The sequence below is a fragment of the Rhipicephalus sanguineus genome, chromosome 3 (assembly GCF_013339695.2).
Source record: "Rhipicephalus sanguineus isolate Rsan-2018 chromosome 3, BIME_Rsan_1.4, whole genome shotgun sequence".
In the NCBI taxonomy this organism is placed as follows: Eukaryota; Metazoa; Arthropoda; class Arachnida; order Ixodida; family Ixodidae; genus Rhipicephalus; species Rhipicephalus sanguineus.
In genome coordinates this window covers 121,670,153-121,691,861 of record NC_051178.1, presented here as the reverse complement: position 1 = coordinate 121,691,861, position 21,709 = coordinate 121,670,153, and the positions used below count along the sequence as shown (strand labels likewise).

At 44.4% G+C, this 21,709-nt stretch overlaps 3 protein-coding genes across 3 annotated transcripts in view; 2 read left to right on the top strand and 1 right to left on the bottom strand.

The window, feature by feature from the left end:
• Window positions 1–6,674: 6,674 nt before the first annotated feature.
• On the bottom strand, window positions 6,675–9,722 carry LOC119387032 (CCR4-NOT transcription complex subunit 4). Its single transcript, XM_037654332.2, has one exon. It carries the CDS (start codon window positions 9,555–9,557, stop codon window positions 7,749–7,751), a length of 1,809 nt encoding a protein of 602 aa, XP_037510260.1. The 5' UTR covers window positions 9,558–9,722; the 3' UTR covers window positions 6,675–7,748.
• Window positions 9,723–9,886: 164 nt separating this feature from the next.
• Window positions 9,887–21,709, top strand: part of LOC119387034 (tetratricopeptide repeat protein 37-like) — a 62,684-nt gene continuing 50,861 nt past the window's right edge. Inside the window, exons 1-10 of the mRNA XM_049414111.1 lie at window positions 9,887–10,076; window positions 10,454–10,551; window positions 11,792–11,935; window positions 17,930–18,024; window positions 18,107–18,179; window positions 19,328–19,456; window positions 20,056–20,151; window positions 20,402–20,516; window positions 20,806–20,955; window positions 21,594–21,695. Coding sequence (XP_049270068.1) covers window positions 10,462–10,551; window positions 11,792–11,935; window positions 17,930–18,024; window positions 18,107–18,179; window positions 19,328–19,456; window positions 20,056–20,151; window positions 20,402–20,516; window positions 20,806–20,955; window positions 21,594–21,695 — 994 coding nt within the window. The 5' untranslated portion in view covers window positions 9,887–10,076; window positions 10,454–10,461. The remainder of the gene's footprint in view (window positions 10,077–10,453; window positions 10,552–11,791; window positions 11,936–17,929; window positions 18,025–18,106; window positions 18,180–19,327; window positions 19,457–20,055; window positions 20,152–20,401; window positions 20,517–20,805; window positions 20,956–21,593; window positions 21,696–21,709) is intronic.
• On the top strand, window positions 15,034–17,766 carry LOC125757649 (RNA-binding protein 33-like). The gene has a single exon (XM_049413342.1). It carries the CDS (start codon window positions 15,201–15,203, stop codon window positions 17,538–17,540), a length of 2,340 nt encoding a protein of 779 aa, XP_049269299.1. The 5' UTR covers window positions 15,034–15,200; the 3' UTR covers window positions 17,541–17,766.

Genomic DNA, 21,709 nt, shown 5'->3' with positions numbered 1-21,709 from the left:
AAAAAAGTCCGCAAGGCACGGGTTCCACATGTCAAATGCGAATTTCTGGTCTATTTATAAATGACCATACCAATTTAATGGGTAACAGTGTAGGTTTCAAAAACTAAGCGAGAATTCTGCTTTTCGCGAATATCGTGTCCTGGGCTCTTTGAAGTCTTTCACAACTTCAGCTACAATGCAAGAAGTACCAATAATCCTACTGTAATAGCTTAATAGGTTGCAATGATATCCTGCAGGGGTGACACATCTCTAAAATTTTCCTCAGTGTGAAAGTATGTGTGCATAAAAAACCTCTAAAATAATGTAGCATTCCCATTTCTGCAAGGTTTTTCTGCATGTACAGGTATCAGGAGACAAAAAAGGAATCAATGTACGGCGTTGTGGGAATAAATATGAAATTGAGTAAACGAAACCTTCCCATACTTTCTTTGCCCTGCCAATATCAAGTTACATTTCTGCAATGTCAGGCGTACTGAGTGCTATCACGTAAAGTTGTGATTTTTTATCCTTTGTTCTCTTGGCAACATAAGCCAAATTAAGTTTCGTTATACCAAATTATATTTGCTTTATGAACAGAACTGAATCTGGTTGTCGCACTTAGCATCTAGATTGTCACATATTGAGAATTGCATTACAAATTGTGTGCTTAGCTGGTTCGTGGCAAAGCAAAACAAGAGTGCACTGAATGTGAAAAATTGTTTGTTTAGCAAATAAAATTGTTATTTAATGTATTATTTATGTCCCCCCCCCCCTGATGGCACTGTTCCTTTTCTTACACTTCCTGCACAGTTTTTCCGGGATATATATATATATATATATATATATATATATATATATATATATATATATATATATATATATATATATATATATATATATATATATATATATATCAGGTACATAGGACAAAGACACAAGAACGGTTGCCCACAAGATTTATAGTGGCGAGCTGGATAAAAAAAAAAAAGCACATAGAAGGGAGGACAAACACAGCACTGTTTAGTTTCTAAAAAGCTACGCGTCTTCCCGGTTTGTTCGTCGTTAACCCCAAGTAAAACGGATTACAGACTTGCTTAGAAAACTATCCTTCTGTATTTATGCTTTAATAAAAGCTAATAGGTAGGTAATAATACTAATAAATACCTCAGTAGAATAAAAAATATAGCTCGTCACTTTCTCAACGCAGTAATCCTTCGTGCCCTTTTTGCCTGGCATCTACAGCCTATGTGACATTCTCCCATACCAAACCCATTTCACTACTGCATGAAATTGAACTCTCTCTTTTTACTGAGAGTAATTTCCTGCGCTCTAGTTTTGAGAAGTGAAGTCCACAGCTATGTTTTCACAAAGCTATGAAAGAGCACTGTTATATTTGATACTGGAATGAGGTGAAGAGAGCACGCTTCCACATGCGACTTCTACATTTCAAGAAGCAAGCTTCCTTGGCAGTGGAAACATCTACGGACCTTCTAAGTTCTAGCTGTAGCAGGCCCTGCCATACGGAAATGCGAAGCTGTTAGTGTGAATATATTACAGTTACTGCTTGCGGTGACATTGCAGATGTGCTCTTAACTATGCAATGTACCACTGATTTCACATACCACAGCATATGAGGATGTACACAGTATGATTAAAGGAATGTTGCGCACCGAGAGCCCAATGAGGCTATGAATGCCTCATGGAATTCTTAGAACTGTCTAAAGACCCTGACACAGCTTACTGCCATTGTTCTAACCTAAGAAGGCTTCTTAGGCTAGAACAATGAACACCTCTTAGTCTCAGACTTCCAGTTTCTTTTCGTTCACCTCTGCCTTGTGCTTGCTTCAACCACTTCTGTGCAGGTAGGCGAAAGCAGAACAGGTCAATATATAGCATTTCTTAATGTATGTGCCATTTGACTAGTTTGCGAGCAAAAGTATCCTTTAAGTTCACATTGGATTGGTAGATCGGGCTTCTACGTGACACACAACAAGCCCTGAAAAATAAATACTTCCCATACCCATGAGGCTTCCCTTAAACTGTGCTGTCATGCAGCTACATGTACAGTTTTTGAAAATACAGGAAAACGAATCTATACCTGGAATTTTCTTTGAGTAAGAAAACACAATGATCGATCTTGTTATTGGCGCTTGTAACCAGGAGGGTATGTTAAGCAAAGAAGGATATGAAACAAATTTCTTGAATTATCTGCTGCTGCACTGTATCTGTACAGCTAAAAGGCACTGCACCACTTTTCTGCTGCAACTAGTACCTTGTAGATTGTTTGATTTTGCCGAGATTTCTAGAAAGTGCACAAAGCAAAGCATGAAATCAACACATGGAATGCTTAGGAGATATACACTAGCCATGTAGGCTATTGGTCCAAATATTTTGTACGTATTTCCTCTACTTATATGAATGAAACCCATTTTGATTTGATTTGAAGATATTCAATTGCATAACATCTCCCAAGCTCCTACACATAACGTGCTACCATAAGTGTGATACCTTTCTAGAGATGTCTAATGATTTTTATAGAAATATGGACAGAGTGTTTTTAAAATCTCAACTGACTATTGTCAGGTTTGCGACAGTGTGAAAATTTCACACAGAAAAGAGCACGTGTTTGCTTGATGGAAGCGAAACTTGTTCAACAGGAAGTGGGGGCAGCTACCACTGTTGATCACTTCAAACTAGAGCTGTGCGAATAGCAAAATTTGGGTGCGAAGCGAATTCGAATATTGAAGTGTGAGTGCGAATCGAATCGAATGTTTTTAGAATGTTTCTCAAATATTTCCAGAATATATTTCGAATACTTCGAAGCGAAATTGCAGAAAAAAAAAGTTAGAGAGATTCTTATGAGATAGCAACATGAAAGTGTTTCTTTTCACTAGGTTGATGAGGCACTGGCGGAGTGGTGTTTCATAGTTGTCTTATCAAGAATGAGGCAATGTAGAGGCCGAATTCTATTTATCTACATGATTTGGTCCAACCAAAGTGTTGCCGACAACACTTTACACGTGATCGGCAAAGATGCCATTTCCTCAGCCTCTCCTCCTCTTTCAACTTCTGTGGAAGCCTAACTGATGTGGCGGAGAAGGGTGTGCTCCTTTGAAGTCCGGAGTTCCAAATCTGCCTCGTAGACGTCGATATATAAGAACATCTGAAATTTTGGATGCTAAAACTTCGGCTTCTGATTTTTCGGACTTCCTGCCCAAATTTCAGGTCCAAAAGAGCATTAATTGAGCCCCCACCTCTGCCACATCTTTTGTCTCCACGTTGGAACCAGCGTTTTCTTGAGTTAATACATTTGCGACCGTAGCAAAGCAGAGCCCGGTGTTGCAGCTTTGACGCAACACCGGGGTGTGATGAGGTGAAGCATACTCAAAATCTAGGGACCACTTCCAATCGGACGTTGACTGTCTCTTGGCAAAGTTCGACCGTAACGGAGCTTGAAAGGCAGCTTTGCCGCAATATCGGGGTGTGATGAGGTGAAGCTTATTGAAAATCTAGGGACCACTTCCAATCGGACGTTGACTTTCTTTTGGCAAAGTTCGACCGTAACGGAGCTTGAAAGGCAGCTTTGCCGCAGTACCGAGGTGTAATGAGGTGAAGCATATTAAAAATCTGAAGGGGTCACTTTTAATCGGACGTTTACTGTATTTGTTTTTGAGAAGTTCGAATAGTAAAATTCCAGTGCGAATCGAATCGAATAGCAAACATTATTCGAAAAATATGCGAAATTTCGAATATTCGCACACCCCTACTTCAAACCGCTGCCTTAATCTGTGTGAATATCTGCATTGTTCATCTGGTTTATCATCTACAAACACTTAGACAATGATCAGCACAAAGCTTTCCAGCAATCAAATAACCTCTTCAGCCTGCTCCTCATGGAACTCTAGTGACATGACAAATCTGACAAGAGGCTACAACCCTTACTTAATTTCACCATAGCTGCTTCAATATCATCGTTTACTCCTCCTCTTCATGAAAGCAGGTGCTCTCTTCTGGCACAAGAAAAAAAGAAGAAAGAAATAAAGATAATAGAATGTAAATGTAAGGCAGCTATGTGACATCATCTTATGTTGGCCTTAATACAATTTTCCGTCTGCTGCTGTTATTGTAAAAAGGCTTGCAAGAAACTGCGATCTTTTCAATAAAGTTCATATTTTCGCAATTGTGAGCAATTGCTTGTCTAACCATTACTTCACTTAAAATGTAAAAACCAGAAAAAAAATTGCATATGCATTTAAGGGCCATTTAACGTTGACTTGGGGGCCGTAAGCATACAAGATGATATGGCAAAACTCTTTACATTTAAACATGTAGAAAAGCAAGCAGATGTAACAGCTAAACCTTTTTCACGAGATACCTATAGCAGTACAATACGTAGTTGAACTGGTGGTGTGAAAACAAATGCGATACACTATTCTGTTATTTGGTCGCTCGTGAAGACATCATTCTCAGTAAAAGTGACATTTTGAGTACCTTGGATCATTAATGTATCGCAACAGCTGCCACGTAGCTGTACATCTTTCTGCCCCTTCAATGCTTACAATGTGAAATTGGGATAAACAAAAAATATCACCGGTGTTCTTTCCTGACAGTAGCTGACGTAATCATTCTGATGACTGCTACAGTTATTTGATTAATTACTGATAAAGTTATCTATGCATATGTGGCAGACATCTGTATCGATACCAGCCCTTTTATTGTGTTTATTTCCCTCTTTGGGAAGTGTAGTCAGAATCGCACTAAGATTAAACAAGCTACGGAATTTTCAAGATTCTCACAACAGCCTGTAACGCGGTATGTCACAGGGGAATGCCACATACCACGAAAATACGATTAAATTGATCTGAACATGCAAGCAAATATTCATCGAGAACGTAACAGTTGCAAGAGCTATGTGCAACACCTGACTGTCCACAGCGAGGCTTTGCCAGTAGCAGTGCCTTGTGAAGCTTTTATTCGAGAATGCATTTTCTGTGCCCTTAAAAAATAATTGTGACACGTTGTAGAGTTAAACACACTTATGCAGATGTCCCGTCTTGTTTAAAAAAAAAGCAGTAGCATTCTTTTCCTTGGTAAAAAGTTAAGCTGGAGCAAAAGCTTTAAATGGCTGTTCTCAAACGCCATGAACCTTGTCTTTCAGATAATGGATGCAGCAGAGTTACCTTGCAGTTCAATGGTGGCCGATTGTGCACTGACGCAATTTCCTTCTAGTCATCCCAAAAGCACTACTTGCACCCGGCATACCAAAAAAGCTAGTCCTATGGCCTACTAATGCCTGTTACAACCGATCTCTGATCACAGCAATCAAGCGATCACTGCAACTTAACACACTCCAGGTAAGCCACAAATGCACAACTTAGTCTCTTTGCAAGTTACTCAATAGCATTTGCTGTTTTTAGATTGCCATCTTGCACCTCACACATGACACACACACAAAGAAACACAACATTGGTCATGCAGCTGATGCAGCAAAAGAATGAGTTAAAAATGCCATGTGTGCACACACAGATAGTCACATATTTTTAACAACATAAAAGCATTGTTCAGTTACAAACATGATGAAATTCCAACTAAAAATTTTACGCTATGCACACTTGGTATTGTCGACATCTCCCATTGTGCACGACCATGTGATTTCATCAAAAAATCTCTACTTTCCCTTGAAGGTGACTCAACCCACAGTGAGGCCCGCACGACAAGGATCAAAGCTGGATTCATCTGTGGGTAGGGCACACTGCGTGCAGATCAAGAAACATGCAATGCGACTACCCAGACGGTATCGGTCAATTTCACTAAATCCGTCTAGATTGACAAAGAACGGCTTCGATCTCCTTCATTTATTAACTTAACAATGAAAGGTTATTAGAACAGAAAGTGAAAACTGCACTTTTTTTTTTCCTTTTAGGCCTTCACTGATGTGTCAGTGCGGTACAATGAATTTCGATGCATTTTCCCATATTTGGGTTGTTGCAATTTAGTGAAGGTTCTATAAAAGTAGCGTAATGAAGTCTTTGGTTTCCTTCATAACGAAATGTAGTTGTGCTTTGCCGATAAACAATTAGCTAGGCTCAAGGAGGCTCTATCAGGATCCATGTCATTATGGCGGGCTGGTGCAGAAACTTCAAAGTGCCATTCTCATCCCCCATCTTTTCGTTCTTGCCTCTTTTATGGCTTACGAAGCTTGCTCTGATGGTAATGGTTGCTTTGTGCAGTTGGACAAGCATAATTTACTATAGTGCTCAACTTCTTTTTCCTTTAGTGTCCCCATTTTTCCAAAGTTCAACAAAGTTTTGCATACTGAGGAAGAACGATATATTGTAGCTTTGCTGGTGACAAAGTGATGAGGTAGGCATATTGCCATGAAAGACCAATGACATAACATGTAAATGCCACCAGTTCATAGTCCCTTCCCACTCATATCCAGACTTGCATGAGCAGGTTGTCAACCCTGTGTACATATGTTAATTTAGGCTCATCAACTTTTACATCACAGACCACACAGAGAGCAAGATGGCACTGCAAGATCAGTAATATGTCAATGCTTGTGAGGTGTTCACACAACAGAAAGGGAGCTAATGAAGTTTAACTTAAGATGCAAGCTCGAATAATGTGTGTTGTCTGCTCAGTGTCCTACATCACTTTGAAAATGAGTCATGCAACATAGAAGGACTTGACAATTGTTACGATAGAAGTTCTTTTTATGCATAAAATCCATTTAGTCACAGCACTGACATCGATACTGTGAAACTGAATAACAAAAATATCAACTGTTGTCTTGCTCAGAAAGCAAAAAATAGCCACGATCACTAAAAAAAAGAAGAAGATGCTTTGTTCCAAAAATATTTGCACTATAACAAACTTTAAACAAAATGCAACAAGGGTAAGCTGCTTGTATAGAAAGCTCCAGATCATCGCACACTGAAAAAAAAAAGCAATAGATGACGAGCTTGAGGACACAAACAGTGCATTTGTGGCTCTGAGCTATAGTGTGTTAATGAGATACAGAGAAAAAGAGAGAACAAAGAGAACATATAAAGAACCCCATGCCATAGACTCTGGAGGAAGGAATAAGACCAAACAAAACAGCAGCTTTTGCCTCTTTCGCCAAGGTCCGATTACACACTGGTACATGCCATAGCATCAGAATGCTTCTTCAGCAATGATTGCAGCTGAGAGCATCTTTTGCACGTTTCAATAACCAATGACAACCCTCACCAGGTGCAATAGAATTTTTAGGCTGCTCATTTAGTTATATCAGAGTGCATGCCCTCCAACAGCTACAAGTGACCTTAAACTCAGCTAGCATTGATGCATATCCAGCCTTTGTTGTTGCAGTAAAGGCTAGAGTAATGCAGCAGAGTGACAAGTAACAGCTGCTGATCAATTTATGCTCTTCCTTTGCCAATGAATAGCATGGTATGTTGTAGACCAGTGAACCATCCAGGCGGTCCACTCGTGACAACTGCAACCAGATGCCTTGAATTTCACTGCGTACCTTTTATTCCATCGCATGGCGGGATCTTTTTTTCTTCTTTCTTTAATTTAGAAAGCAAAGAGAGAATTGGAGAAAAAAAAAAAGCTTCCACAGCAGCACCGTAGGGAGTCTTCTTAGAGAAAGACATAACCGGGTCAAATTTTGGTTCTGTGGAAATCATCACGATCCACACAGTGGTCGATGCAAAGAGAAAATAAAAATATAGAGGGAAGGCGGAACTGGGGTAAGAGCGCAGCGGGTAGAGAGAAAGAGAAGCCTAGAAACGCGCAGCCATGTTAGTGGCATCTGTTAGACTTCGCCCAGTCAGGATGGCGGGGTCCTGAGCAATCCAGGGCATATCTGGAGCACCACTGTTGCCCCATGGCGGGGGACAGCTGTTTCCGAACTGTGAAGACGGAGGCCCCCTCAGGTGTGGTGCATGGTGTGGACCGGCACCACCCTGAGGGCTGCCCCCGAGAGGTGGCCCGAAGGTTATGTTCACTGTGGGTAAAAGTGAGCGCAGTGCTTCTTGGGACTCGCGCAGCGCGCACAGTTCTGCCAGCCCATTCCCGGCACCAGGCATGGCTGGCCCCTGGTGCGTTGGCAGGGGCATCAGTTTCTGTGTTTGCTGTCCCACTAGGAATGGACTAAAACCCGGTGGCGGTGGTGGCGGAGGCCTGCGTAGCAAAGGTTCAAAAGGCGGCGCTGGGCGTGATGGCTGCAGGAAAGGTGTCCGCTGTTGATGGTGCATCGACAACAAGGGCCCCTGTAGTGGGGCTGACAAACTTGTGGCCAAAGGTGCTGACAGTGGCGTCGAGAGAGGAGTTGATAGAGGTGTTGACAGAGGAGTTGCAAGCGGGGTTGTCAGCGGAGTTGATAGAACTGTTGGAGGTGGAGCACCGAGGGGATTGCTGCTCGCCAACCGTGGTGTGGCCGTCGTTGTCGATGTGGTTGCCGAGACTGCCTCTTTTTCGAGCAAGTCCGCCAGGCCCTTGGAGCACTCGTCCCACGGGTCGAAGCCCAAATCGTCTTCGTGGGCGATCGTATCGTCACCGCCAGCCCTCGACGTCTCGGGCGACGGGGGCGATAGGGATGCCGTAAACGTTGGCGACGGATCTTCTGGCGGCGTGCTTCTGTTTTCCTTAGGTGCCGGTGGTGTACCACCGCTCGTAGTGTTGTTTGCCGCAGCCGCTGCAGCAGCTGCGGCTGCCGCTTTCTGTTCGCTTTGCCTAGCGTGCCGCGGTGCCAGCCCTGGCTTGCGCGGCTTGTTGGCCTTCTTCGGGGCAGTAGTCACGGCAGGCGCAGCGGCCGGAGCCACCACGGGCGGAGGGGCACACGCAGCCACGTTATTGTTGGCCGCTAACATCTGTTCATGCAGCTTACGCTCGTACTCTTGGTGTTTACCGTGTTGCATCTCTTCTTTTGTGAAACTCGCCGCTTGGTCGCCCAACTCATGCAAATACATGCAGTCCGTCTTTGGACACTGCTGGCCGCGCAGGAAATAATTGCAGTATTTCGTGGTGCCGAGGGAAGCCTTTAGAGTCCTTCCGTCCACTTTCACGTTGTTGACGGCCTGGATGGCTCGCAACGCATCCTCCGCCTTGTAGTAGGTGACGTAGGCGCTCGCTGAGGGGCCTTGCAGCCCCGCGTACGAGGTGCTCTGATTGACGACCACTTTGTGAGTTTTACCATATTTACCAAAACAGTCCTGTTTCTTGAGAGTTTCCGCGTCCGCTAGTCGTGGTGGCAGGCCCACTACAAACACCAGATTTTTCTGTACAACGCGAACGTTCGCCAAATGTTTACGATTTTCGGACAGCTTCTGTTTCCTCTGCAGGTCCCTCTGGCGCTTCTCGTTCTTTATCCTGTGCAGCTCCTCTACCGAGAGCGGTTTGAAGTCGGCCGGGTCCTCGGGATACTGTTTTCTGCAGGCGGGACAGAGCCCATTTTCGTCAGTCCTGATACGGTGCCAACAAAATCGACAAATCTGGTATAGACAAGTGCATGGGAAGAAGTTGATGTCGTCCATTTCCAGCGGTTCCATGCACAGCGGGCATTCCACATTCTGATCCTCCCCAGTGGACATCGCTGACCGAGGCACAGTCTCTAAGGGCACACGAACACCACCTTGCCCAGATATGTGTGGGAAAATTCGCCTTTTTTTGAGCACCTGTCAAGTCAAGAACACACCTTAACTTCCGCTTGCGTCGCTTATGCCTCTCAAAAACTGAACAAAAAAAAAATGAATATAGGAAAGCGACCAGGTGGCAGCACAAATGCCGGTACGTTCCTTTACGCGTTCACATGCAATAGTGAAACGACGCTCGCTAGTCACGCGAAAGCCCTGCGCAATGGAACTGACGTCATGCCTAGACGTTTGCGTATGGGTGATAAACATAAACCGAGCGCATCCTAGAGCATCTCTTCAAATACTGGGGGCGCTCTCATCGGAATCTGCGGCGTCTGCGGCTCGTTGAGGAACTGAAACTTATTGGAAATGTGAAGCATAGTCTCAAAAGGCCTTTCTGACGCTGCTGCCTGTTGCTACGGGGCAACAGCATAAAGTCTCGAGAAACACTTGCCGCAGTTGCTGTCACAGCACTTCGTAAGACATCAAGATTTTGCCTTGAAAATATTGTTGGTCTCGTTTCCAGGGCTCGATCGGCTCGATTCCGGAATTTGCTGCGGCTTCTGAAGGGTTCCCGTATAAGTACAACCTATTGCAAATACTTTTCTAAATCGAAAGTTATGTCAGAAGCCGTAAAAAATGTGGCAACGGTGTCAAGTGACGAAGCGCGCGTTTGTGTAACCCGATAGCATGAACGCTTGGTTGCACCATGCGAATAGATCAGTTTGCAAAATGCCACCAATTTGAAACGAAACTCTATCAACACTTTCTGCCTTTGGTTATATGCAGCGTTAAAGTCCCAAAATATTATTAGCAAGAGAAACTCATAACTTGTGATTTCCTCTTCTTTTTAGTGAAAGAAATGGATTCCAAAGAAGTGAAGCAAGCACTAAAGGACGCAAGAGAAGCAATCAGACAAAAAGAGTTCAAAGCCGCCTTGAAGCACTGCAAGGTTGTATATGTTCGGTATTATGTGTCGTCGACATAAACTAACGGTCTTACCTTGCACCATTAGTTGCTATGTTTCGTGACAGCACTGCAAGATTAGACCTGTACTCAGTTCATCCATATTTGTACACTATACATATTTTCCGTGCGAAAGTTACGTGCTGTTCACGGCATAATAAAAGTTGGCACGGTGACAATTGCACATTCTGGCGCTGCTAGTGCACACCAGCAAAGAAGGGATTGTAGAAACTGTGTTCTCGAGTCAGCATTACTGTGAGTGTGATCTGCGACATGGATACTGTTTCTTTCTAAAAGCTGTCTTGATTCCAGCAAATGATGTGTTGACTGATGTCTCAACATTGCAGAGCAAGCCATCTCAGTTGTTTAATGTGATGAGATGCGTAGGTATCTCATCACATTAAACGAGATGAGATACCTACGTATCTCATCTCATTTTGCCAAGAGCACTCATGAGAGTGCTCTTGGCAAAAGGTCATCAGCCTCGCCGTGCAACAAGATTGGAGACAGACTAATGTGATAGCATTTCTTACACCTATGGTAATGTCATTGGATATGCTGTGGCTAGTGTTTGTGTTTCCTGTGTAGCAAGCATTCTTACTGTACTGCATTCGCACACTGGTATACTCAGCACAGCTTGTATTCAACAGAGGAATGCTACATACGTGGTGTATGTATGTGGGATGCTGCTTTTGCATTATCATTTGTTTCCTGTAGTGGTCTTCAGATGACTGAGTCGTTACACTATGTGTGGCCAGAGTACCTGTTTAATTGTTATTGCAGCAGACTTTGTCAGGATCAAGGTGCACTGCGAATGAGTGTGCCATGCAGCTATACAACTTAGTGAACAAAAAAAAGAGTATATGAACAGGACCTGTTGAAATTAAGTTATTTTATTTGTACGTAAGATAGTAGGTTGAGGAAAATTCTGGCTCATCTAATTATACTGCACTGTGGTACCTCCATAAGCACCCCAATTGAATTTCCTTATCAACAGCTCTGAGTCTCTGTTACTTAGCATGAAGTTTCAGATGAGTGGACGCAAGCAGTTTGGGCATGCAAGAGCTTAAACTCTGCTTGGGTCTTGCTAGGACCTAAGGTTTCTTTTTATGCAGGAGGGATGCTAGCTGTAAAACTGTGTAATGTACTTTTTTTCTTTGGCAAGTTTTATATTTATGGAGCTCTGGAGTAAGAGAAAGCTCATTGTCTTAATGTGTGGCTTGCAGACTGCCTTGAAAATAGACAAGGAGTGCTACATGGCTTGGGTGTTTGTTGGAGCTGCAGCACAAGAAATTGACCAGCTAGAGCAGTCTGTTGCTGCATTCAAGAAGGCTTGTGGCATTTGCCCTGACCAAATTCTGGCATGGCAGGTATGTGCGAGCATTGCTTAAAAGTAAGGCCCATGCATGAATACTAGGAGCCAGGCCTTGCCAAACCTCTTTTGGTCAGTTTCTTTCTGCCAGTCTCAACTTTATTGCTTGGGTATATGATGGCCTGCTTGACCAGTGTCGAGGTGTTTTTGATTTGTGCAGAAATTTTTCTTCACTGCTTGGCGTCGACAATTGCCAAGAGGGATGATAGCTGGCATTGCTATTTCAAAGGCTATATTATAGAAAACCTAATCTGTGCAAATCTGACGTTGCAATTATGAACTTTTCAATGAAAAATTTTTAGAAGTGGGTGTTTTCATTTGTGTGTGTAGTATTAGTAGTAGTGTTCAGCATAGTGAAAAATCATAAAATGAGCTGACAGTTATCTTGCTTTTCACAGTTGTTGCTTGAGAATATAATACAGTACACTTACTTTGATGCAGCCACAGAGGAACTGAAGAAACTTGTTTTACCATAAGTTCAGCTTAACTGAAGTGCAAATTACCTAGTGAACTATAGCTACAGTCACTTAAATTGTTTGCTTGAGTAGAAGAATCACCTTAACAATTCACATGGGTCATGGACGGATTTAGTAGGGACGGCAGGACATTTTGACCCTCCCTTCAACTTTTTTCGTATGGCGGCAACTTACGGTACATGATACTCATGAAGTACATCTTTCCAAATTTGTACTGTTCTTTTGCTCTGGAGAGACAAGAAATAGTTTATTATTGAAAACTCACCAGTACTCAAAGCAACTTTGTAAGAAGAGCTGGAAGGGATGTCAGACTCAATGCTGGTAGCTGCCCTTCCGTAGGGTTATGCTTTCTGCATGCTGCACGCCTATTTGGCACTTAAGGAAAGCCTGTGATTGTACACTTGTTAGAGCTATCAAATGTTCTTGTACAATCTAGCAAGGATGTTTGCTTTGAGTGAGTGAAATGGTCGCCTCCCCTTTCAGTGCTCATTCTTAAAAAATATGTGTGTCATTAGAACATGAATATATTTACGAGGGGGTATCCAAAAGTAACCGAACCGTTCACTGCGTTGGGCGGAGCTATCGTAGTACGAAATTCTCCCGCTAGGTGAGCATCATGCCACACCTTTCGAGTTCATTGAATCTGGTAGATTCTTCCAGGAAGCTTTTCTCTGGGTACAGTGTTTTTTTTCGTGAAAGCAGTCTCGCGTACTTGCATTTTTTTCTGTGATGTCTGATTGAAGTGAACAGTGGGCGATTGTGAAATTTTGTTTCGTGCTCCTGCAAAATGATTCAGCAACTATTGTGATGTTAAACACTGTTTACAAGGACGCTGCGATGGGAAAAATGTAAGGCTATGAGTGATTTTCTCTTTTTGAAAAAGAGAGAAATGTTGCTTCCTGACAAACCTCGTTCTGGACGTCCATCAACTTCACGAGTAGACAAAAATACTAGTAAGAAAATCGTGCGCTTGTGCTCGAAGACCGACGACGGACCACTAAAGAGTTGGATAAGTTGTCTGGTATAGCTTGGAGCTCCTTTCAGTGAATTTTAACAGAAGATTTGGGGATGAGAAGAGTCGTTGAGAAATTTCTGCGTTGAATTTCGACAAATGAGCAAAGGGATGGTCGAGTGAAAACAGGCCGCGCTTTGAAAGAACAGTTCCGAATTGACCTGGACTTTCGCTCCAAGGTTGTTACTCGTGCCTAGTCATAGTGCTATTCTTATCACCCCAAAACAAAATTTCGCATCCGCACACAGTTCACTTAAAGCGGCCATCACAAAAAGTGCCGATCACTCGCAACTACTTTTACGAAAAAAATCCCAGCACCCAGAGAAGAGCTTTCTAGGAGAACCCACCATATGGCAATGAACTCGAAAGGTGTGGCACAATGCTCACCTAGTGGGAGAATTGTGTCATAGGGTAGCTCCGTCCAACGCAGTGCCAGTCTGGTTACTTTTGGGTACCCCCTCGTATTATCACTATATTAGCCCTTTGAGACGCTATGTACACAATTTTGTACACCACATATTTTTGCTATTTGTGTCAACCAGGGGCTTATAAAGAGCAAGATATATTGAGCTTTGGATGAATTGGACCTCCTGCACAATAAGTTTGTTTTCGTTTAACTTCATTTTGCAGTGTACTTTTGCATATGATCACTTTGCTGAAGGCACTACCACGTTCAACGAGTCGTACGATGTGCCGCTTCCTGCCGGCCATGTGAAAAGTCTAATTTTTCTTTGCTCGAAATGGACATAACAAAAAATTAATTTGCAATATATTTCTAGCCTGAGATTTCATTCTATTTATGCCAAAATGGAGCATGAATGACTTCAGGAAGTAGATATTTAATTACAACTTAATTAGGGTTAGTCACTATAACACACATAAATGAACATATTATGGCATTATTTTTGTTGCAATAGAATATTGAGTGCCTTGAAATAACTTTGTATCGGTTTGACACATTTACAGACAGTTCTTCATAGGTGGCGTCTGAAAGGGTTAATGATTAATCGTAAGCATCTGTGCAGTCATCATTATCAGTCATCACGTCAAAGTCAGAGCTGCCGCCCCCTTCCCCCTGAAAAAACAAACAAACATGGATCTGCACCTGATAAGAGTCTACTGTGTAGATTAGCAAAAGCAATATTTGTTTTGTAATACAATAATGAAAGGGCTTGTGCATTAATTGTGCTTTCTACTTTAACTATATTTCCTAATCTTGTTGTTTCATTAAGGTTTTAATGAAATAAACGATCCAGCTTAGGTCTGGCTGCAAAATCTACCTGTACTTCAGTGTACTGTGAGCGCCCGCATGTGCCGCCTATCTTATCACTAGCGCCACCTACAGCGCTGCTACGCCGACTCAACACCAAGCCCAAGCGAGGGAGGGGTCAGGTTCGCTACCGCCGCCGCGACGGACGGTCACGGTTTTGGCGCGCTTCACTATGTTCTTTAATAAATAGTTTGTTACGTTGCTACTCTCGCCTCAGCCTTCATGCCTCAGCCATCACGCCCAGCCCTCACATCTGGCGCAGTCGACGCCCGAGCCTTTGTGCAGCCACTCAGCCACGCAAGAATGCAAGCACATCAGTAAGCAAGCGAGCCAGCCTTCGCCCCGCGACAGCCGTTCCGCCATTCCTTTCTTTGTCACCGCCAGAGCATTTCCCGCCGTCCGCTCGCTTCCATGTGCGCGCCTGCGTGCGCTTGCTGGTGGACTCACTGAGTAAGAGTGTGTTTCGTGTGTAAACGTCAGCGTGTAGCCGGCTCGGCGCAACGCCATGCCGGGAATTGTGTGGCAGAATCTCGACCCGGTGACCATGTCGCGCCTCGGCGTCGACCTCATACGCGAAGAATTGGCCCGTCGACAGCTGGACATCACAGGTTCGAAAGAGGAGCTCTTTCAGCGTTTGCAAGCCGACATTCAGCAGCAGCGTGAAGCTACCCCCTCGGTTGAAACGAATGAATTCGCCTCGACCGCTGCGGCGCCTTTAAGGCTGGACCCAGCCACTCTACAGAGCCTCGCCATGCTGTTCCAGCAGCTACCTCGCCCTGCAACAACGGTGACGACACTGCCAGACCTGTCATCGTCCATTCCGCAATTTGCTGGTTTGTACAGCCACAGTGTCAATACATGGCTTGACGACGTGCGACGAGTACAGCAGCTCGCCTCGTGGGACGACGCCACCACACGCCTGATCGCAGCTAGCAAGCTGAAAGGCACGGCGCGAGACTGGCATCTCGCGTTCGGCAACCAGTACAGCACCTGGGCCACGTGGAGTGCCGCCCTGAAAGACACATTTTGTACAGAATTGTCCCTCATCGAGTGGCAAGAGCAGGTCATGAGGGTAACCCAGGCCCCGTCCGAAAGCTTGCACCAATATGCCTTTGCCAAGTTGAAGATCATTGAGCGTTGCCCCGTTCACCTCTCGGAGGCCCAAAAGATTGACTACCTGCTGCATGGTTTACGGGAACAACACATCCTCGCCGCCATAGCAGCCAACCGGCCTCCCACGGTAGCTGAGTTTATTTCTACCTGCACTAGCCTCGACAAGAGTGCGCAACATCTGCACGCCAAAGCAAGCCCGTCACCATTTGCCGGTTCTGTGTCGCCGCCGACGCAATCCTTTCGTGCCGCTAAGCCCGCAGAGCGACAGCAGCCTCGCTCAGAACAACCGACACCACAGTCCTCCCGAGGGGCCACACCAAAAACGCGCATTTCAGAGCTGCCCACCGAGCAACAAGAAGCTACTTATGCAGCTATTTCGGCACAGTACGGCGCTCCAGCTTTTCGTAGTGGTCAAGACCTGTCTCAAGCTGTCTGCTACCAATGTCATGCCTTGGGTCATTTGGCATCCAAGTGCCCTACGCGCACCAGCCGCTTATCATCATCAGCGCCTCCAACCATGCCAAAGACACAGCAGCCCCCAGCACTGCACAGTGCACCCGTTACACTTGACGGCTCACAGCAGCAATGCCCCTTCTTCAACGCAACTCTCAGTGGAGTCGGTGAATGTGAAGCGTTTCCTGACTCTGGGTCCAAGGTGACATTAATATCTAAAACTCGTGTGCCTGCAAGCATGATCACCCCATGGACCGAGCCTCCACTCGTGGTGGTAGGAGGAAGCACAGTGCTACCTGTTGGTGCTGCATTTTTGAAGATATCCATTGGCCCAGCCACAGGAGTTGTTGAAGCTGCTGTTTTGGAAGATAATGTACTTCCCCTCATTATAGGTGAGGACTGGTTCTCAGCAGCACAAGCACGCCTTATATTCGAGCCACCAAAGCCAACGCAGTTGCAGCATACAGCCACGAATAGCACCATTACCGCAAACCAAAAGCTAGGGCCAAGAATGGCAAATGCTGTGATCCCAACAAGGTCCGTCCTTTTCCCTGAAACCAGGCCCAGTTCCAAAGACTGCCTACAACGCCAACTACGCCCAAGACCACTACGCCAACGTCCGCGACACCAAAGCCCACCACGCCAACGCCCACGACACCAAAGCCCACCACGCCAACCCCCACGACACCAAAGCCCACCACGCAAACGCCGACCACGCCAACGCCCACGACACCACTTCCCACCACGCCAACTACCACTACGCCAAAGCCCACAACGCCATCGCCAACTACAACAAAGCCCACCACGCCAAAGACAACCACGCCAGCGCCCACCACACCGAAGCCCACAACGCCAACACAAACTACGCCAAAGCCCACAACGACAATGGCCACGATGCCGACACCCACTACTACCACGCCAACAACAACGCAAGGCACGACTGCTAGTTTACCGCCTCATCGAGCAGCTTACACCATCCACATTTAGGGCTTTACGTGCGTCATACTTGACATCTCGTTTGGTTAATCAACCACGAACGGTGCACGTGCCCCAGCTTAAGCCTTATGTACCACCAGTTTCTCCAGTGATCGAAGCAACAGCCCGCCGTCAATGCAGAGCCCACGCCTGCCTCAGGAGCAAATGTTGTCGCCTCTACAGAGCAGCAACAGCCTCAACGGCCCCAACGCACTCGATGTCTACCGAGCCATCTCGACGGCTTTGTGCTCGAGTGAAGTTGCAGCGTTTCCGCACATATGTGTGTGTGTTATCGTGCGTGTGACAGTGTGCAGAAGCAATTGACCAAGGGACTTGGTCAGTCAGACTGGGGTGGGATGTGAGCGCCCGCATGTGCCGCCTATCTTATCACTAGCGCCACCTACAGCGCTGCTACGCCGACTCAACACCAAGCCCAAGCGAGGGAGGGGTCAGGTTCGCTACCGCCGCCGCGACGGACGGTCACGGTTTTGGCGCGCTTCACTATGTTCTTTAATAAATAGTTTGTTACGTTGCTACTCTCGCCTCAGCCTTCATGCCTCAGCCATCACGCCCAGCCCTCACAGTACATACTTTTTATTGTGCACTTATGCTTCTGGCTCCCTTGGTGTGTAGTTCATAGCACATTTTATTTTTCTTGTAAGTTTCAAGCCAGTCTTTCTTGCTTCCTTTCAGGGCCTCTGTGCTCTGTATGAGAAGCACCAGAGCGTGGGAGATTTTGAAAATGACCGCCATTCCGTATACATGAAACTTATTGAGCTTACCCAGAAGTAAGTTCTAATGAAGGAGTAGTCGCTTTGTCTCTTTTGTGGAGATTCCTTAATTAAAAAGATTTAAAAAATCTTCTTGCAGTGATGCTACAAAGCAAGTTGAAATAGCTGACAAACTCACCAGTCACTACAGGAACAGTGGAAATGCTGGCAAGGTGTGTACAGCCAGGCTGATTTTTATAGTTTTGGTAACTTGGAGTTAGTGTCCCTTTTGTTTTTCAATGGCTGTAAGTTCTTTAAAAAAAATTGCTTTGAGCTACTAGTTTCAAGACATTTTCTGTTGCAATAATTATTTGAAGTGACTCTGAAGTTATGTATTATGAAAACAGTTAAGGTTGGAGTTTCAGTATACCAACCTCCATCCTCTCCCATTATGCATCAAAATCGGTCATAATTCCTCATTGTGCCATAAGCTCACTGGGCTCTTGGGGCAACCTGTGTCATAAACCTAGATTTTGCTGGTACGTCCCTTCTGTCAAAATTTCTCAATGGTGTAACTGCTTTGTGATTTTATTAAGTAAAAATTCCCATAAGTTCTACATTTTCTCGTGTGATCAGCGAATGGCAGTGTTCATGGACACTGGTATAAAGTGTTCACAAACTGTATTTCTGGTGGCTGTTTGGCGATGGGCACTGGTGTCAGGGCCTGTCTGAATGCATTGAATTTCACCACATTTTCCAGCGAGGCTATAATTGGCTGTGATTTCAGCCATATATATTGGCCATTATCAGTATACTAAAATGTCATTAAAATTAAATGTTAAAGTTTCTTTAGGGCCTAAGGTTCTTTGATTAAGTTTATGTTTGGAAATATCGTGCATAATGTTGGATGTTAATCTTGAAACATGCTATCAGAGAGTAGAGCAAGAAGACGAGAACGAGGCTGAACTGGCTTGCGAGTGGTTCGGCGAACTGCTTTTCGCTCTGAGGTGTACCTCTGCATTCATTCCCCATCCTGCAAATAGATGCGTTCCATCGTCACAATTGTGGTGGAAGTGCAGGTTCAGCCAGCTACTGCAAAGCGAGACTGGAGGCAACCGTCTGCTGACGACGGAAACGCAACGAGTTTCGCCGCAGCCATCGACTAGTGGGCTTGGCGCCACTACCTCAAGAAATGTCGCAAGCAATTCGCCGAACCACTCGTGCGCCAGTTCAACCTCGTTCTCGTCCTCTTCCTCTACTCTCCGATAGCATGTTTCGATATTATTTTAGTGTATAACAGTTGTTTGCTATTTGTGCCTAAGAAGTATCTGGCAGTACGTGTGGCCAAGTGTTTATATTCTGTCGTTTCTACTATTTTCAGTACTTGAGTACATTGGAAGAATGTGTTCAAATAATAGGCACCCAACCGGAGACCACAAAGTTGTGGAAATCTCTTGTGGATTTCAGCAGTAACAAGCTTGTTACGTACCCCAAGAACCACCAGGAGTTGGTGAGTTGCGTTTGCACTGCATCCGCTGGTAGTACCGTAATTTCAGCTCTAGTAGCCGGGCACATTCCCACAAACATGGTTTCAGTGTTTTGTTCAAATTTCTGCTCAAGAAAAGAAAGGGACATTTCTAGGCAGACTAGAATGGCTCTGGTGGTATCGACTTATCAGAGTTTGAAATCACCATACAAAAAAAAAAAAGATAATAAAAGCTGGAGCATTGGGTTGCAGGCGTTGAGACCAAGGTTAAAATGTTGTTTGGTCATGTAAGAAAGTGAGATGAAAGCTAGGTGAATGGAAAAGCACTGGAGACATATCATGATGGCAAGAGGTCAAGTTGTCAGCCTAATAATAACTTGCGGGATATATTGAGGAAGACACCAACATTAGGAAGTTGAGAACAATAGTAGGTGTGTCATAAGGAACGGATAAGAAGGGTGTGCATAAAAGGGGGTGTAGACTTCATGAATAGAGATTACTGTTGATTATTGCTCTCAATAGAGGGAAAATATGGATTGTGATGTGAATTAAGCAGTGAGGATAATGGGAACATGCTTTTTTGTATCTCACTGAGGTTAAAGTGCTCTCGTATTACGTTGCAGCTTGTGAAAGCTTATGCACACCTGGCCTTCTCGAGTGAAACTGAACGTCCCCGCAGAGATGCACTTTGTCGATCCTACGTGGATGCTCTGTGTAAGGTAAGCACCAGATTTGCAAACTATGATGGCTTGAATTATGTTGTGAACAGCGTGACTATTGTTGCGAAACATTACTCTTGGATTGCCCATTTAGTGTGTATAGTGGATGCCTTCATTATTTAGATTTGGTATGATGACCGTGAGGCAAAAGTATTAAAGGGTTGTTTTCGATACAAGTGTGGTGTTTCGATAAGTTTCCCTGGAACATTAGACCGCATTAATTCGATTCTTTTTCTGCATTGGTTTTCAGACTGGTCACAGGGATGATGTAATTCGTGAAGCCCTAAGGTTTGGTGAGAGCTTTCCGGAGTCGTCGGTTCCCATGGAAGTCATCAGTGGGATGTATGTGGATATGACTCTTAGCAGTAAGTGATGTCTGTTTTCTTGTGTGCTTGTTTGTCAATGTGTGAGAGCATTTGTTTGCACGTGGAACTGCTGAATGAAACACAAAGGATTCTTGCTACAAAACAAATTGAAAGCTTCCATTGTAACTTTCTTGCTCAATGAGTACCATCATTGTTTATGATGTCATATAGATAAGAAAACTCACTTGTAACAAATGCCACGGTCACACAGTACTTGTCTGTAATAGCAAGACATACAAGTTGTTTGGCAATGACTACTTGTCAAAAAAGGTTTTTATTATAACTACAGGTTGGGAAGAACCAAAGCCTTCAGCAGAAATCGACAAAATCGAGGAACTTACCAAAAGCCGTCCAAACCTTCAGGTTGGCTGGCTAGCAAAAGCAACCCACCTGTATGCTTCTGGAAATGCAACTGATGCTCTCGAGGCACTGGCCAAAGGTAAAGAGTTGTTGCCGCGCGCAAGTTTCACTATGTATATGTTTTCATAATCAAGTGCAAGATTGTGCCTTGCATAACAATGTCCGCCTGCCAAGACATAGATATGGGGATATAAGTGGCCACCTGGTTTTACCATATACTTTTTACGATTTCTGTGATTAATTTCGTTATCTTGCATCCAAAGCAGCTGAAATGATTTTTTAGGCACCTTGATAGCACAACATGCCTTGTTAGTGAACTTATCATATGACCAAGCTGGCAGAAAGACGTAGCAGGAATCATGGCAGCAGAAAGGTTTAGTTTTGTCTATACACAGATGACCCATGGCTACATGAAGCTTACATTTCAGCTGTGAATACTTTGCTCATTTATAAAGTATCTCTGTAGTATAAGGTAAGAGGGTGTGCCACAATTATTTGTATGCACAAATGCTTGTTTGCGTGTATTTGTGCTCACGCGTGGAACTGTCCAAACTCCACACCTTCAATGCAGTCTTTTTCCTCGATTCAAGAATCCCCGTTAAGTTTAATTAAAATATTTGCATAGATTTGCTTTGTAATTAAAATCAGCCAGTACACACAGCTTGTGTTAATCCATGTCCTGTAAAGCACCGGAATATTTTTTTTTTATTATTGCAGCTGTGGAGGTAGGGCGTAGCTCCAGGGAGGCCAGCCTGTTGCTTTCCTTGTGCAGCCTGAAGACATACAACTTCCGCAAGGCTGAGGTGCATGCCCAGAATGGTGAGCTCAAAAAA

Coding starts and splice junctions, on each gene's coding strand:
- LOC125757649 (XM_049413342.1), top strand. CDS start 15,201: ATGCCGGGAATTGTGTGGCAGAATCTCGACCCGGTGACCATGTCGCGC.
- LOC119387032 (XM_037654332.2), bottom strand. CDS start 9,557: ATGTCCACTGGGGAGGATCAGAATGTGGAATGCCCGCTGTGCATGGAA.